The sequence below is a fragment of the Neolamprologus multifasciatus genome, chromosome 16 (assembly GCF_963576455.1).
Source record: "Neolamprologus multifasciatus chromosome 16, fNeoMul1.2, whole genome shotgun sequence".
NCBI classification, from domain to species: domain Eukaryota; kingdom Metazoa; phylum Chordata; class Actinopteri; order Cichliformes; family Cichlidae; genus Neolamprologus; species Neolamprologus multifasciatus.
In genome coordinates this window covers 34,011,530-34,030,223 of record NC_140454.1, presented here as the reverse complement: position 1 = coordinate 34,030,223, position 18,694 = coordinate 34,011,530, and the positions used below count along the sequence as shown (strand labels likewise).

The 18,694-nt window shown below is 43.1% G+C and overlaps 1 protein-coding gene across 7 annotated transcripts in view; it reads right to left on the bottom strand.

Moving 5' to 3' along the window:
- lrp1bb (low density lipoprotein receptor-related protein 1Bb) overlaps positions 1–18,694 on the bottom strand; it is a 387,404-nt gene that overhangs the window by 143,776 nt on the left and 224,934 nt on the right. For all 7 annotated transcript variants that reach the window (XM_085136443.1, XM_085136442.1, XM_085136445.1 and 4 more), the window contains 9 exons: positions 13,777–13,896; positions 13,115–13,243; positions 9,206–9,463; positions 8,061–8,223; positions 4,273–4,495; positions 2,829–3,021; positions 2,564–2,707; positions 618–854; positions 225–405 (listed from right to left, as the gene is read on the bottom strand). In XM_085136443.1, the coding sequence (XP_084992569.1) occupies positions 225–405; positions 618–854; positions 2,564–2,707; positions 2,829–3,021; positions 4,273–4,495; positions 8,061–8,223; positions 9,206–9,463; positions 13,115–13,243; positions 13,777–13,896 (1,648 nt within the window). The remainder of the gene's footprint in view (positions 1–224; positions 406–617; positions 855–2,563; positions 2,708–2,828; positions 3,022–4,272; positions 4,496–8,060; positions 8,224–9,205; positions 9,464–13,114; positions 13,244–13,776; positions 13,897–18,694) is intronic.

Genomic DNA, 18,694 nt, shown 5'->3' with positions numbered 1-18,694 from the left:
GTCCATTTAGTGATGTGAGTGTGAGTGACAAGATAATTGCTTTCCTCACTTTCTGTCAGGGCGTAAAAAATGGAGCACACACCACGCACGTGCTGTTTTGGTAATGTTTTCCAGCATTATAGCCTGTCTGCATCTAACTGATGCTTAGCCATACCAGCACCTGCACAGGACCAACAAACTATTTTTGTCACTGAATTTTGCTCGTGTAATATTATTTTTCTGACCTGTTCAGAGGATCCACCACAATGGCCCGGGGGTGAGACATATTGCCTTCCAGCAAAGTCTTCCTGGTCTGGGAAGCTCTGTCCAGCCTGGCAACACTGATCGTCTTCCTGTACCCATCGTTGGTCCAATACAAGTTATTCCCAATCCAATCCACTGAGATTCCTTCAACGTTGTCAAGTTCTACAACAAAAGAATTCAACAGAACTATCAAATATATGCCACATCATTATCTATGCACACAACTCAGCAGGATTTATAAAAGACATCAAATATTTTATAAATGTTGTTACATTATTAAAGAACTTTGGGGTTAGTGTTATACAAAGTGTAACAAATATACATTTTAGGCTGTTGGAGTGTGTTAAATGTAACATGACTGCACTCGGACGCACCATCTTTCAGTATAGTCTCTCTGCTGCTTCCATCTATTTTTTGCCGCCCAATCAGGAAACTGGTGGTGTCAGCAAAGTAGACGTGTCCCAGCTCTGCGTGGTAGTCGATGGCTCGAGGGTTGACCAGGTCTTCGATCGGCACCATGTGCTCGTCACTGGACTTGATGTTCATGTCCAGGCCTCGGATGACTCCCGGACGCCCCTTACCGTAGAACAGGAAGATATCGTTTTTGGGCTCTACAAAGCAAGAAAGGACAGCGCCCTTTTTTACTGTTATTGTCAATTAATTGGTGTAATTCATCAGTGCTGATCCTAGCATTAAACCCTCTTACTGGCCACATTGTTCTCATATGTTTGCCAGAGCCTGGGCCATTCATTTACCCTAATGGAGCCAGTAATCAGTGCCAATGACTATACTCTCCCCCCTCAATCACAGCCCTGCTACGAAGCTGCCTTTAGCGTAAGAGAAGAAAAATGCTTGAGCAAACAGACAATTGAAATACTTACCCTGCACTGTTTCTGAACTAAAAAAAACCCACGCCTGAGCAGAAAGGCAAACGGAAAGGCCCGGAAAGCTGAGGCAGCTCCTCGCCTGCCGCTCAGGGGACTTTATGTTCTCGAACCCTTTGGGATCCTCTGGAGACGCAAAGGGAGGAATGAAGGAGGGCTTCCATTGAAAGAAGCAGACCTCTCCTCACTCTTAGCCCCTACCCAGGAGACTAGGATGCTGAGGGTGAGGACCACACATGCCTCACTCCAATTTATCATTTCGTGGGGGAGATACCAACTACCCAGGAGACAATTAAGCATTGCAAGAGACCCAGATATCAAACCCCACTGTGACTGCTCTTTGAACAAGGACTAGCATTTAACACTAAATCTCATTATGCTTAGGGAGATGGAAAGCACGAGCAAAAAGAGATAGTGTCATCAGAACATCTATGAGGGGGGCATAAATCAAACGTGTCACGCTTTGCCTCCCGATGCTTCGTTACCTCGATCGAAATGTGGCGGGCCCTAAAATTGTGTCATCAATTTGATCCCCTGCTTTTATTGTCAACTACACAAAGTCCAGCGATTGATCAGACTGGCCGACAAATGCAGACAAACTTAAAACCTCATTATTGCAACAGTCAGTCAGACTCGCGACAGGTCGATAGCAGAACATTACTCTCAAATGGGTGTAGTCACCATTCGCTGTGATCGTCATCGCTGTCGGTCGAAGGCCGTGCATGCGTGGCATATGCTTGGCTCTAATATGGTACATGAGCAGAAGATCCTTGGCTGACATTAGTTCAGATGCTTTTAAATTAGAAAAACTGCCAGAGAAAACCTTTTAGATCTGCGCTCTTTAACTTTGACTCCAATCGGCTCACAGTAAGTATTCGAATAATATTCCATCCGTCTTCTTCCACTTATTGAATTTGGGGTGCTGGCTGGGTTGGGGCGGAGCCTATCCCAGCTGGTACAGATTAAAAGGTAGGCTGTTAGCTCAGAGGTAACAAAGATAACCTGGAGCACCAGGACAGAGCCTCCGCACAGATCCCCAGCAGCTGCTTGTTATGAGCACCTCACCCAGGCGTTCTAAAATTCAACATGTGGACTGGAAGAGCCAGGGATCGATCCACCAACCTTCAGATCAGGAGACGCCACCGCCGCCCCCACAATGATACTAGTTTTTGAAATAACAGAGAAACTATTTCTGACATTCTGTGTCGGTTCTTTCTCTCTAAGAGGAAGTGATGTCCAGCTTGTGAGAAAATGTGCCAGCTGCTGTATTTTCTGTCAAACAAAATCAAACTTCTCCCACTGCAGTTTCCAAACTCAAGTATCCCACAGAGTGGTTTAAGTCTAATCCTATAACAAACACTGGGGGCTGGGAGATTGCAAAAATATTAACATCTTCATAAAACACAGTTTGACTCCACAGCAGATCTTATACTAACTTTTACAGGACATTCCATCGAAGCCCAGGCTGTAGCCCGTACGGCAGCGGCAGGTCCTGGACTTGTAGCTGCCGCTCAGAAGGCAGATGTGGGAACAGCCGCCCGGCTTTCCGTATGAATCCATTTCACACGCATGACTTCTGACTGTGAACGAAATGAGAAAGAGAAATGTCAGTACTTTTGCTTATATTTTACTCAAATATATGACAGAAAATAACTTGAAAGATACTTGCAAATATGGACGCATATAGAAACTGTCCTTTACCTTTGGGCTGAGTGAGTTTATGATAAACCCGCAGTCCTTTAGAACTCCCCAGGCTGGCGAGCGTCCTGCTGTCGGCTGTGATGTTGAACCTGTGGATCTGCAGCAGCTCTGCAGAGGAACTCCCTTTGGAAGGGTCAGAGTGGATAGCATAGAGGTAGTCCTCAAACACAGCTAATGAATAAATGTACGACACCTGAAAAACAAGAAAGATCCACATTCCTTTTTTTCATCTTTCATGAAACCAGAATCACACAAAACCACAACATGAAAATAAAATAAAAGAATAATAAAAATGAATGAAGGAAGACTTGCATGAGAGGGACGGGCGATAGCTGTGGGGCTGTTTGGCAGCCCGTGCAGAGTCAAAAGCCTGACTCCACTGGGAGGCTGCTGGCCCTGATACTGCAGCCTCCATGCTACATTTAGCAGCCTGACACCCACACATAGCGACATGGCTGGATGAGCTGTGTTCACAGGAAGTGCACCTAAGCTCACTGGCCCACACTTTGACATCAGGGGCACCAAAGAACACGCGTCAGAATAAAGAAATAAATAAAAAACAAACCACTCAACCGTCTCCCCCTGTGGAGTTTGACCTCAGCACTCTACTTTCACACGAGATGCTTTTTTAAGGAACTCTCACATACTACTTCAAGAGCTTGCAGCTCACCTATACAGCACAGGAAGCACTCAGTACCATCTGTATGAAAAACATAGAAAATACCAGCAGGGTCAACTTCATATAGAGAAGTGGATTTGCGACTCTGTGGAAGTTTAGAAACTTCTGACTGTCAAGTATGAAGAGCTTTAAAATTATAATGCAGCAAGCAAACCTGTGGGGAATCATCTGATGCGAGCGGCTACAACATTAAAGACCACACACGGGCTACAGACAGCAGCAACATCGCATTTGTAATGCAAATGCAATGACATGAAGATACTCTGTCTAATGAGGGCGCGAGCAAATGAAGGAGACAATATCATGCAAAGAACACCTGCATACAGAACACGGTGCTTGATGTGTATGTTCTTCTTTCCTCATAAAGCCCGAGTATCTCGTCCAAGTTGGCTGAAAGGACCTTTTAATGAACAATCATTATTCGTGATGAAAGGACTCAAAAGTGTGCTGCAGGAGTGAGACTACCGATACGCTCATTTGGAAGGCAGCCCCACGTGTGACTCAATTTCTTCAATTTAATAAACCATTTATTCGCCACACAAAAGCCCCTTTTGTCTGAAATGAAGAGTGAATTAAAACAACAAGCAGTGAATACACCACCTGCCTTACAGTGATAAAGCACAGTGCCCTGAATCGGAACATTAACCAAAGAACATCCTGTAAGTGGATCCAAATCAGAACAGACACTCCTGATAAGAAAAGCCTGACGTTAGTCCACAACGTGCGGTCCGTGGAAGGCAAAAATCGGTGCAAAGTGGCACTCACTTGGCTGCCGTGGATAATGGTGTGCCTGTTCTTGCCCTGGTAATCCACCACGTCGATGTAATCCAGGTAGGCATCGGCCCAATACACCAGCTTCTTGACCACATCCAGCGCCACAGCAGTGGGTTGCTCGATTTTATAATCCACCAGCCGGGTCCGGTTGGTGCCGTCCATGTTACAGCGCTCCACCTTGGCCACGTTCCCATAGTCAGTGAAGAAGAGCATTCTGCAGGGGAGGGGGGGTTAAATCATTAAACGAGGTAAAGGATACCATCATAGTCACAATGTGACCAGAAGAAACCTCACCATGCATCATTTTAGTAGCTTGGTTGCAATTATCCCAATATGACACAGTCATACTTTATCCTTACAGCCAACAATCTTATTCTAATTGTTGGCTCAATGTTCATTCAAGCAGTTGTCAGCAGTTTTGTATCCACCCCCTCGAACATCGACCGCGCACTCTTGTTGAGTGTTACTACTATTGCAACTAACCAGTTGAGGTCCTTGGCCAACATTAGGGGCTCTGGAGATTTCTCAAGAGTTGTTGATGAAAAAGGTTGTGAACTACAAGAGTTTGGAAACAGAAATACGAACATATTTCATCCAATAACTGAATCCCTCAGACTGGGTTTTGCAGGAAAGCCAAACAGAAAATCCATTCAAGCATAAAATGTGACTTTTTGGAAGATTCAAGTCAAAGTTCTGATCTTAATCCAACAGAGATGTTGTGCAAGGACATAAAGTACAAAATTAATACATTCACCAACCCATGCAAATATGTAATCAAGTTTCATGTAATAGTACAACTTCAAACGTCTGATCAAATAAAAGAAAAAAGAAAAATGGTAACACATAGGTTAAAACACATGAATGCATTAAATCAGCACAGAATTGATTTTAATTACAAGAAAAAAAAGATTTAAAAAACAGCATCGCGCTGCCTTTGAAGGCCTTGTAAAAATGACTTGTTAGACTGCTTCTCTGATACAAGCCCATAACCTGGAGGCAAATGTAATAAAAGCAGCATTTTCCATTTCTCTTTGGGTAATTTTGGCGACATTTAGAAAGCATGCTGCAGCAGACCTCGGGGTATGTGAGCAGACACAAAATGACAATGTGTGATGCAGTGAGAAGCCAGCTTCAAAACCAATCTAAAAAGACACAGGGAGCCAGAGTAACTACGGGAGGACAGGTGTTATACACAGTGTCATTTGATTCTTACTACAGGTACTAAATTACATCACCAGAAATAACTGGAATGCTCTTCAGCAAAAGTAACAATCTCTGAAAGTTTTTAAAACTGCTCAGGTATGCACATTCAGTCATTTATATGGAAGGCTTGCCCCGCTGCCTCGCTGGGACTCTGTGAGGATGGATCTCTAACAGCTTCCAGTGATAACCAGCTCCAGCCAGAGAACGACGGGAAGCCGACTTAATCTGCACAAGTCAAACCAGAGGAGAGATGGGCTGCCCTTTGAACCCTCGACCAAGCTGTGCTGAAAAACTGCCGGCATCAGCAAGGAACCCAGCTCCCCAAACAGGTGCACCTCCACGTGGCATATCAATGCCTGCTTTCTAGGATTAGGACGGAGCCGATGCTGTATTTGTGCATTCTGCAGCTATGATGAGATCCTTGTTAGATTCTGGGAATGAGCACGGGTGAAAAAGTGAAAAGCACGGGGGCCAGCGAATAAAGGCAGGAGCCTCACAGCTGGAGAATCAATGAGCAGCGTATCGGCCAAAACTACAGCAGCGTCAGGACACGGCTGGTTTCTTTCAGATCCTCTTGCACTTGAAGGAGTGTAAAATCACGGCTTAATTTAAAAGAATGCTCCTGAACATAATTCTGTAAAAAATAAATTAATAATAAATACAAAAAAAGTAGTGTTGCAGTATTTGCCTCTGGCAACAGCTTAAAGGCTTTAACATTGTTTTTCTACGACAAATCTTGCACAAACATTTGCCAGAAATAGATCCTGTTGACCTTTGATGATTGCTGACTTCCTGTAACGCCATCAGCAGGGTTCCAGTCGTGACTTTAGAGATAATAAATGAAATATTTTTACAGGATAAATCAGCATAATAACCTTGGTGATCTTTTGTGCCATCAATGCATCTTTTTATTTCCTGCAAAACTGAAATAGTCCCAAAAATATAAAAATGTCAGTAATCAGACTCCAGGCGACGATTTTGTTCCCCTCCAAACAAATTATTAGCATGTACACATGTAGACTTTACTTCCATGGACGGGGCTGACGGTGTGATGCAACAGCAGGATTTTAATTATTTTATAATATCAAAGCTAGGGAGGAAACTTGCCAGCAGCGGTTCGTCATCACGGGTATACACGCTACACTAAAATAGGACTCGTGGGAGAGGACGCTTCAATTTTGTAGTGCTGATAAAAATTTTAGCTGAAAAACAAACCATACCATCCATCAAACTCTTCTCAGAAAAGCTTTTTAGAGAGAAGAAGAAAAGGCTGTCCATCAAGTTAAATGCTTATCCAATAGCAAGAGAGGCAAGGATGCAGCGGGACGGAGTGCCAAAGCAGGGCATATTCTATAAACACTGCTCCTCACGCTGCGCTGCTATCTAACACCTCCCTGATTTCTTTTGTTTTCACTCCATTGCTCTGGGCTGACAGACCTCTCTCAGGCTGTACCTATTTCTCACCAATTAGAGTCAGGAATAAGGCTCCGAATACTTCTGTGTCTCCGAGAGTCCATCTATCCAGCAGCCTGCAAAACCAGCTCCCTTGTGGGGCAGCAGACTCGAGACCACTATCCATCTATATCTACAGAATAAGGTTCATATGTGTATGCGAGTCATGTGTGATTACAGCACAACCACTTAAGAGCCAGCCTGACTTACAGCAGATCACAGGGAGTGCAGTGTATTCACTGTAACACAAACGAGAACAAAGAGCTGCAGCCAGCCGACTGTCCCTGCCTTTAAAAAACCACCAGCTAATTATTTTGATTAGACCCAGAGGTTTACGGTCGTAAACAGAGGTGCTGGATAAGCGTGGATTATAAAGCAGAAATCCCCAACGTGACAACCGAGTGAATGAATTACACGTTTAGGTCAAAGGTTCATTTTGTCTCGGTCTTACGAGGTCTGTCGTGACAGTTTAACGTGATCGCAGACGATTGTTTCTACTGCCAAACAGCCAAAAACAGAACGGGTATACAACGAAAAATTCGCTTTGACTGGTCACAAATACTGGAGCTTTGCTGTTCCCTGGCGAGGCCGGGTTGCAAAAAGAGTTGCTGATAATTGGTTCACCGGCTGGTACAGCTGGGCCATGCAGTGTGTGTTTGTTCTGCACGGTGACACAGGAATAATAAATTCTCCAACATTGTGATCACTGAGACTGTCAGCCGCATGCTCTAAATGTTACAGTTTCCACTGAGAGCAGTGTGGGAATATGTTTTCTCCCACTGGTGCTGCGCTTTTTCGTTGATCTTCAGAGACAAAAATCCTGTAATGAAAGTCCTGTTGAGGCATGTTCTTCTGTGGGATGTGCAGCGAAATCAGTGAATATAAATGAATGTCTAGACAGTAGAAGATATATGTAGCATCACCAGTTATTCACCAAATTACACACAGAGAAAATGGCTCAGCTGAAGGACAGGAAATCATTTAAATCCCTTTATTGTAACCCTCTTATACTCCTCCTGATAAATCTCTTGTTATCAGCAGTGAAATGTAATTTTTTGTCCTTTAATGACACACGGTGATAAATGAGACTTGCGTGGTGGCTTTCTGAGAAGGTATGCACTCACCCCATGAGGGGATCCAGAGCTATGCCTTTAGGATTGAGCAGGTCTTGCTGTAGGACGGTAACGCACGTGTCCCCGCCGCGGTCACAGACAAAGATCTTGTCAGTGACGCGGTCGACAAAATAAAAGTTTCCTGTCAGCCAGTCAATCGCCATCTGCTCCACATCTGCAGCGGGAAAGAAGAAGACGCGTTAGATCCTCGTGTACAACAGATGCTATGTAAATAAAATAAGGCTTCCGTGGCAACCAAAGAGACAAAAATAATGATGAAACAGAAGCAGCGGGTGGCCTGGTTATCTCGACTTTTAGTCTTTAGTCACAGATCTGAGCTGATGAGGTTTATGGGGCTTTACTGAGAGTTTGATGCTTTAAACTCGAAGCGCCAGTTCTTTCTTTGCACGTTTGCAAAGTATCTGAAGTTATGAAGCTTTGTTTGCAAGGACACATTTAGAGGGCGACGACTTTTCCTTGCAGAGGGTCTGACGCCACTCATGTCCAATGAACCTGCAAAAATATTACTGCAGCAATCCTGCAGTATTTGTGTTTAAGTAGTTTTCTCCACGTCCGAGCTGAGATCAAACTGACAACAATGTTGTTGTTAAGATACTGTGAACAGTTTCCTGACGGCAAAGGCAAACTCTGCTACTCATGATGAATAAACTAAATCTTTATTTGTGCAGTTGTTCCAGTGCCCTTTTAAATGATACCATGGCCATTAATAATTCTGATTAGCTTGCAGGTTTCTATTAGACTTTAACAAATGAAAGTCGAGCACATTTGTTATGAAACGGGCTATAATTCATGGGAATCTTTGCTAGAGCAGAAAAAGGGAGCACTTCTGAAGCAGCGCAGCGAGTGCAGCTCGCAGGCCTGAATGGCGATTGCAGGATAAAGATGAATTCCAAAACTGCTGAGGCTAACCTGTCGTAAGCCTCGGTGATAATGAGGAGATAGAGCGAGAGAGCTCGCAGGTAAGAGAGGGAGAGAGCAAAATACAATGAGAAAACAAAGAAGCGTGAGCCTGTGTGTGCGTGAGCCCCGGATGATGCTCGCCACAGGCAGGAATACCTTTTATTCGTGTGGTTAGATGGCTGTTTATCAGGAAAATGACAACAAAAGAAGGAAAGAATGAACTGATATAAACATACGCTGCAAACTTTGTTGAGTTCGTATTTCCTGTTCCCGTGTGAATCCACGCAGGCTCCTTGTTACAGCACAGCGGAGCTGCCCAGAGGACTCTGAAGACAGCACCCAGCACACACTTTCCTGGTTCTGCTGGAAATCCAGAGCCAGCGTCCCATTTATCCTCAAGGACCTGAGCGGCTGAAGGCCGCTTCCATTCAGATGGGTGACGACGATGCGATCTGAGCCACCGATGAGAAGCGCTGGCCGGCTGTCGCCAGGATCTGAAATAAACATACATAAATCTTATCGTGGGATGACTCAGCAAAGCTATTCTGCTAGCTCAGTAAAGTTTCCCTTAAAAACAGCGTGATATGCAAAATATATGAGCGGAAAGACCATTGGAAAGTTTACTGTCTAACTGTTCAGTGTTAACCCAACCAAGACAAACATGCACACAGTGTTGGGAAGGTTACTTTTAAAATGTATTCCACTACAGAATACAGATTACATGCCCCAAAATGTATTCTGTAACGTATTCCGTTACGTTACTCAACGAGAGTAACGTATTCTGAATACTTTGGATTACTTAATATATTATCATGCTGTTTACAACTACATGAATGTACTATTGCTGTGATTTATTACTGTTACTGAAGGTCCGCGGCTCCGAACCGTAGTAAAGGGACCTCTGGCTAATACGGTGGGTTCTGTGTCGGCTCGTAGCTGAAAACTAGCTTTACTTTGTTGTCTGGGTCAACTTTGCTAGCCAGAGACAGAGAGAGGCGTTGAAAGGCTGCTCCAACAGAACTTATTGTTTTTGGAGGAAAACACGAACACGGTGTACAGTCGAGTCTTAATAGCTTACTTACAGCTGGGCTCGTCAGGCTCTCTTCTTGGCTGCAGTGGTTATTATTATATTTACATGCTTCCAGCTCCCGTTTCTGCTCGATGACAGCTCGTACTTTTCCTTTTTCTCCCTCCCTCGCTCACAGACACATAACGTGTATGGCAGTCCATTCTCCCTGCAGCACGGACTACACTGCCCATGATGCTACATTCTTTAGAGCTATACCTGTAGCATTCTGCCTGTTAGCTTAGCACAACAACAAAAAGGCCTCTCTCACCGAGGAAACAGGAACAGGAAAGAGAGCGGCACCCTGTAACCATGGCAACCGTAACGCTGCCTGGAACAACAGAAAGTAGCTGTCAAACAAAACCCAAACAGTCCTGACCCGCCACAATATGAAACAGGGAAGTACCGCCGTGTAATCCATTTATTTCAACAAAGTAACTGTATTCTAAATACCACCTTTTTAAACGGTAACTGTAACGGAATACAGTTACTCATATTTTGTATTTTAAATACGTAACGGCGGTACATGTATTCCGTTACTCCCCAACACTGCATGCACAATATTTCTAATTCCACCACTGGACAAACAAACAGCAGCGCAGCTGGAAATACTTTCAGAACAGATTTCTTGAAGCTCAAATAACAGAAAAGCATCGGCATTAACGCAGATATGACATGTGAGTTTTCACCAGCGCACACTCCCGCCTGGACTCGTGGAACGATATCTGTGGTGGTGAAACTGAAATAAGCCTCTTTATGGGCTTAATTGAGCGTGCACAGTCTCTGACATCAGGTTCACCCCCTGAAAGGGCCCTTATTTATCCCAATCTTCAGCACAAGTTCAAGTCAAGGGCTGCCCTCCTAATATAGGTAATAAATCAGAATGTCCACTTGAATAACTGCTAGTGCGTGACACAGGGACAAGCGTTTTTCTCCCACACTGGGGGGTAGATGAGACTTTGACCATGCGAGGCTACAAACATGTATCATGGGAAAAGATAAATATCAAAGTTATTATAAGGAATTAGAATCATTTTATTTCAAACATGAAACAACAAGAGAAAAGAAAAGTTTTCATGAATATAATGTTTATGCTGGAAAAGCAGCAGGATGAAGTTTACACTTATTTCAAATTCCATTATTTACGAATCAATATTCAGAATTCAACATGATATAATCCATACATGTTTAACTATATACAAGTCTGCACTCATATACAACGCACGCAAACAACTGAAGCTCATAAACCAAAACAACAACAAACTACATTTTGACATAAACTAGGTGTCAGGTTACAGGATGTAGGAGCCAAATACTCACAGACACCAAAGGATGAACTCAAACAGGCAGCTTTATTACGCCGTAACAAAAACATACTAGAGACGAAATCCAAAAGCAGAAAACTAGAAACTAAGGACGAGAACAAAGACACAAGGAAATAGAAACTGGGTGCAAGGATAACAAGGACCACAGAGGAAACACACAGCACATGGAAGTGGTACGACACGACAAAGGGGGAAGGAAAACATAGGGCTTAAATATACAAGGAAGTAATGAGGGAAACAGGAAGGAAACACAGCTGGGACTAATCAGACATAATGAGACAAGAGGAAGCAAAACTAGATACACTGACATAGGACACAGACTTTCAAAGTAAAACAGGAAACACGAGACAATCACAAAGATGCAGACACTGAGACAGACACGACTGAGTGGGAAGATGAAGGGAACAAGGAGACGAAACGAGGAACACGAGAAAGGGAAAGTAACAGAAACCAAAATCCAAGGACTAAAAATGTAACACAACCAAAACCCACGAATAATAATAATGAGAGAATGTAACTAAAACACACACAGCACTGTGACACCAGGCACCCTGTGCTTCGTAATGTTTTCTTTAACTTAATGACGAGGTATGACACAGGCCGCGGTGTCCAATCACAGCTCATGTTCACACAACATTAAGGTTAAACAACCAAACATATCCGATACACCAGACATGGTTGTGTGGAGTCAGTTACATCTGACTCCACACAACCACGTGACACTAAATGTCTTTAACAGGTTCAACTATCATCTACACAAAGTATTGATAATTGTATTTTGCATATATTAGATAAAAATGTTTTCAACATCACATTTGCACTTCAAACATTTGTAATCGAGTAGAAATGAAGAGCATACGGGCGTCGTCACATTTATGCTAGGAGAAAGTAAAACTCACTGAAGTCAGAGTCAAAGCAGAGATTAAACCCAGATTAAATCCCTAAAAAGAAAAAATGTGCGCTTCAGAGTTCCAACTTCAATCTTACACTCGCTGCGTTAATATGTTTTTCATACCCTGCTGCTCCTCATCTCCTGGCCTCTGAGAGCTCTATCAGGAATTTATATTCATGAGCTTTTACAACTAATGGTAACCCCATAGTTATCCTTGTACCACTATCGCTCTCTGCTAAATTAATATTAATGCATGTGAGCATTGGGTTCAGTTAAGTTTATGGGTAATCATATTCAGTTTATTCTTGGTAGGACACCAGTCACCGTGATTAAAAGCTGCACCAGCGGTGTTCTCCCCAACAAGACGTGTTGGGCCTCCAGCTATTTTCAACCCATATACGCCAAAGTGGCAACAACCCTAAAAAACTAACTTTACGTCAGTGCAGGACACGGACGTGTAAACTACACAATCTCAGGACTATTTACACACCGCACTCACTAAAACACAACAACTCTTTGATTTGTCTGATTTCTACAATAAGTAGGCTGCTTTCCTCACTGGGGCAGATTTGTTAGCAGCATCGGGCATTAACATAAATCATGGTGATGTCAGGTATTGTCTCTGCACAAAATACTCCAGACTGCGCCCACTTAAAATCTCATGCTCATTAATTTGATCATTATCCTGGGTTGACCACATCCAGCCGTCCCCGTGTGGTGATGGATGTGGTCATCGCTCAGTCCCATTAATCTTGCGCTACCAGTTCTTGTGAAAACCGAGGAGACGATAAGCCGGGATTCCACGTCTGAACGAGACAGAACGCGTACACTGTGCTAATTATGATGCAAGTGTGCCACTCACCTTGTTTGGCTTTGCACGATATCCTGTTGGGCTGCAGGATGTACCCTTCTGTGCAGCTGCATCTGTATGACCCGTAGGTGTTGGTGCAGGTTTGGCTGCATGCTCCATACATGGCACATTCATCATGATCTTATGGAAAACAGGAAGAGAGTCATTTGTAACAAATTAGGTGCTCAAACATGACCCAAATACATAAAGTATACTTAATGCGGCCTCACTCTGGCACCTCAGGTATAATTACTTTTATAAGCAATGCGCTGCGCTGGAACGGCTCTTTCTCATGCCTTCCCCAGCAGAATCAAACTCCAGCAGCACTCCCACTTCGTGAAACTTTTCCTTTCCATAATTATGCAATTCTACGCACAAGTTATGTGCAGAATTCAAATAATTCAGTGCAACTGTAGCAAAATCATGTCCTGTGCCTCACACCATGAAGAACATAAAAAAAGCAGGAAGAATTTGTATACATGTGTAAAGATATATGCGTGTCTGTGCTGTGATGTGCTGTGCATGACATGGTTCTCATATAGGCAGCAGCTCCTGCTTATTCAACTGAAAGAAGTCTGGCCGAGGGCAAAAGGAGAGACTTGCACAGAGAGGAGGGAGGAAAAGGGGGAAGCTTTCCATGGCAGGAGGCCCCCACCAGCGGTGCAGGATCCTACCTCTGCAGCTCGTCCCGTCCTCCCCAACCTCAAAGCCGTCAGCGCAGAAACAGAAGGTGCCGTTTCTAGTCATGACGCAGCCATAGCGGCACCGGAGCTCGTGGCAGGCTGACAGCAGCTCTGCAGGGGGGAAAGGAAGAAAGGAGCAGAGAAGAAAGGCTATAAATGAGTAGGTGGAATAGGAACTTACTTCTTTGATTATTCAAGCGGTCCATCACAAGTTTGCTTCGATCATTCACTCAATGAATGTAAATGACAGAAATCACAGACGCTCCAATGTAAATGTTAGCTACGGTATCTCTACAGGAAGGAACGAGCTGAAACAAATGTCACTGTGTTGATTATTAAATGTCAAACAACATGGGCCGGAGGAGACTGAAGACATCAGCATTTAAGTAACATTAAACTGCATGTTTCATAAGTCCGATATAAATGATCAGACGAACACGCAGAAGCAAAACACATTGACAAACTTTGTATTGTTAACTCGTCAAGTGACAAACGGGCTGGTAACGGTGCTCAGGAAGCCAACGCTGTCGTGTTGTGATGGGTTATGATGCTCTGGATGGGAGAAAAATGGCTAATTATGGCGTGATGAACATTCAGCAGAATAAAAATGAATAAATGGCACAGTGGGAAGAATAACCCTCGAAACAAAGCTTTAATAGGGCAAAGACTGATATGTCACTGCTGAACATTAATTAATGTCAACTTACAGCCCCAAAGATAAAGGACTGTATTGATTGTGCTCCGGCTTTCCTGTGCTAACCATTTCAAGACCGATTCATTTCTTGACAGGTTGTATTCACATTCAGTAGCATCGTGGGAACACAATGACAGTCGGAGCTCGAGTTATCATTACTTTCTAAATGATGGTCTTTGGGGGGTTTTGTTGTAATTTTGTTATTTTTAAGATCTTGACAAGTTACCAGGAGTTGTTTTTTCTTACTTGCTCAGTGACCAATTTCACAACGCTGATTTCAAACAGAGGATATAAATATCACCAAAACAAGCAGATGATCTTTGAATATGACATTATTATTGTCAGTAACATATGCAACACATGCACATGCTGAACCTGTAAATCTTCAATGTTTAATTGATTTTAATGAGGTCATAATAAAACGTCTCAGTGTTAAACTCGACTTCGGTGAGCACAGAATAATTTTACTGACATTAAAATCTCAGAAATGGCTGCTACGGTCCCACAGCGGTGAGCTTTCTCTGTCTTTGCTTTTCATAAAAACTCAGAAGAGTTTGACTGACAGGCAGCAGTACTTAAAATGACTGAATTTTTATTTGGGGGCAAACAATTTTTAGAGCGAGCAAATACAGAAGTATTAAAATGGTGAATGCTCAGTGACCTTTGGACCTCCTCGCAGCCTCATGGTGGTAAAAGACTTCTGGGATAATAAATAAACAGCTGCATTATGAATCCAAAGAAAACCAAAACATCTCAAATGTACGATGTTGCTTTTACGTGCTTAAAGGACATTAATCGTATTTTCAGGACTCGACACACCAGAAGAGTGCGAGAGTCAGTGAAGCAGTATTTTGCTGCACCACAAACGCATTCATTGAAAACTGCCAAGTGAAGTTTTAGCACAAAACACACTGAGTGCCGATCAGACTCGACACTCAGTGAAACTACACCGTGAGTCCAAGCACTCGACTCCAGATAAGGACGAAAGCTGAAAACTGATGCAGTGCAGCAGTAGTGTAGATTCTGAAAGACATCTAATTTTTCACAGGTGGTTTAATAAAGCTTAATGCCACAGAGGAACTGAGTGCAGTCTGGGGCTGTTGAACCTCGTCCTCCCACAAAGAGCTGCAGAAGTTTCCATTCCACCAAAATAGAGAAAGGCCAGGACGCCGGGGGTCACTGCGCTGAGAGAAGATGTCAAAACCCCATCGAGGTCCTGACAGGACCAACAGGTCTGAAGCAACCACTGTAAGAAAGTCTACTCATGATAAAGGTGCTGTGGTTTCATTAGCAGGACGTCTTTATACATGTGACCTGTGCTGGCTGAGAACGTTTGCAGGAGAAGGAACGACTGTGTTCATAAAGACTGTTTACGTGGTTTTACAGGTTTACAGTGCACTGACTGCTGCCTTAGCCGACACTGCTATGGAAAACATATTGATGAAGAGCTGATGTATTTTAATTAAAGGATAGCTTACGTATCTTTGAAAACAATCAACTGACCTTTTACTGATATAATCCAATTACTTTATTTAAACCAGGATTTACATTTGTTTAGATAAAACATTTTATAAATGATAAGCTATCTCATGAAAGAAGTACATCTGTGATGAAATCATTTTATCAGAGGCTACATTCAAAGTTTATGGTTCATAATTTTCATAATTTCACAGGGCCTGTTGTGTTTCGGCTGTTTTGGGGTTACACAGAGGTTATATATTTTATCCCTTTGTGCTGGGCATGAAGGGATCAAATATAAAGCAACACCACTGGCAAAACACAGAAAGGTAAAGCTGCACAATAAAACATCAAACAGCCCATACAAAAGGCACAGGCTGAAAATAACCAGAATTACAATATCATAGAAAAAGGCACAGGCCGGTAAAATGTGCCTGCTTGGATAGATACACTGTAACTGCTCCTATCTCACCGATCATTAGCATTTGAATGGCTTCAACTGCCACTTCAAGCTGCAATTCACTCTGAATACACTACGTCAGTGAAATCACAGGACGCCTGGTGACTCTGATCATCAGAGATTTACCTGTAACACGTACTGTACGCACAGCAATGAACAAGTTCACTGATTCTATTGAAGCTCTACTTAGATTCAGATATATCTCATTTTGTGTGTAAGGCACCATTTCACTTAATTAAAAGGAACAAAAGCAAAAGTTTACTGAATACTGTGTGGATCCCACGCAGCCTGTGCATTATTCATCACACGGTGTGGAACTAGCACACTTCCCTGTTGCAAAGCAGTGTGAAAAAACGAGTACACGGCAGACTTAAGATATTTAAAGCTAATCCTTATATCGTCTCAAAGACACCATGTGATCAGCTTCCCCTCGTGGCAGATACAGAGTGCTGTGGGGATTGTGTACGTGCCACTGAGCCTCCTAGCTGCCTTTCACACACCTGGAGCTATGTGCTGAACATCAGTAAATAGTAAAGTGAATGTAGTAGCTTTGATGTGGTGGTCATCGACTGTGCAGCGTGCCTTAAAATATGTGAGAAAGGCTGCTTTGGTTCTGCTCTCCAAAGTATCGTCTTTACAAAAACTGGCATTAACTGGAATATAAAACACACTGCTCATCACTCTTACTGCCATCTGGCAAAGACGCGAGAAACGAGCGGCCTCAAATGAACAAAGCATGAATAATTTGTTATGACTTTACCTTAAAAGAAATTATGCTCACATGAGCAAAACTACTTGTGAGTTTGTCCACTTTAGCACCACATTAGTGCTTCATGATTACTAAAATATATCAATGTAAAACATGTCAACTGTCATCATTCTGAAACACAACAGCAAGCCTGGTCTAATTTGCAGTAATCACATGTACGAACACAATGATTCTAGCAATTGCACAAAATTAATTCCATCTGTTTTCACATCATGCTTCACTTAAAAACACTGTTTGTATCCCAGAGGAGGCTCAGTCTGTTTAGTTTGGTTATGATCCTCTCAGATTCAGCATTTTTTGTCCTTCTTTTTCCCAATGCTGAGGTGTATTTGGTTGCCTCTGATTCCACTTGTACGTCCGCTCATCAGTCCAACACAAAGGCATGCCTCCGTCCGCTCCGCTAGCCCAGCAGAAGTTTCTCACAGCCTCCACACTCCAACACACAGATGGCAGAGTATGAATGGTGAGTGTGGCACTGTTCCTTTGCCAATACTGACAACAAGTCTCACCACGGGCACGAGAAGACTTACCCGAGGCTGAAAGTCAGAACGCCCCATCTGGCATAATTACGGCCTCCCTTTAGGGATCGCTGTGGCCTTTCCCCGAAACGTCTTTGCAGTGAGGGCCTGTATGTAATGCAGGACCAAATGTAGACACGTCTAACGCAAAAGGTAAAAGCGTAGTTGGCTCAAGGACCTTTTCGTGATTTTCCAAGCTTAAATTAGGATCTTAGCCGGTTACTCGTCTCTGTCGCTGTGGTTGGTATCCTCTAGGTGGCAAGAGTGACAAGATTGATTCCACAGCAGTGAAATTGGGTCATATATTCTCTCAGGTTCAAACATTCAAGAAGCGTGCAGGGGAAATAACATTTGTGCAAGATGTGCCATGACTGCAGTGACACGATTTATTGACAAGTCTTTAGAAAGTTATCTGGGAAGCTTAAGTGTGTCAGCTTTGATGTGACGTGGAGTTGTCCGGGTGGCGCAGAAGGTGGAATTTTCCCTAGAAATTGAGAGATAAATGCACTTACACTGTAGCTGCTTGGTTTTTTTATCCAAATGTAATCCTGCATCTCAAACTCGGGCTCAAATGTGACAGTAAACGTCGTTAATCCCTCAAAGCACAATTTGCTGAGAGATTTGGGAACTGGTGCACAGCCAGGCTTCTGACATGCCCTTAAATATTGGAGGAAACGTCTCGGTGTGGGTGTCAAAATCTTCTAGCAAACAATGAAATTTTAATTCTAAACACTTCTGAGGAAGATTATCTGCTGTAATAGTATTTGATGACACCAGATTGTTTCCTCGCATTAGAGGGAGCAATGATATGACTGACAATATCTCGCCAGGCTGTAGAATAACAAAGTGAGACGCATGAAATATTGATTATTGATATCTGCAGTTGTTTACATATTGTGTTGTGGGCCTGACAGTCGCTTGTAACCAAAAAAAACAAAAAGAAACCTGACACGGCACTTGAGATTCCTTGAAGCCTCCAAATCATCAAATGCACATATCTTTAGCAGATG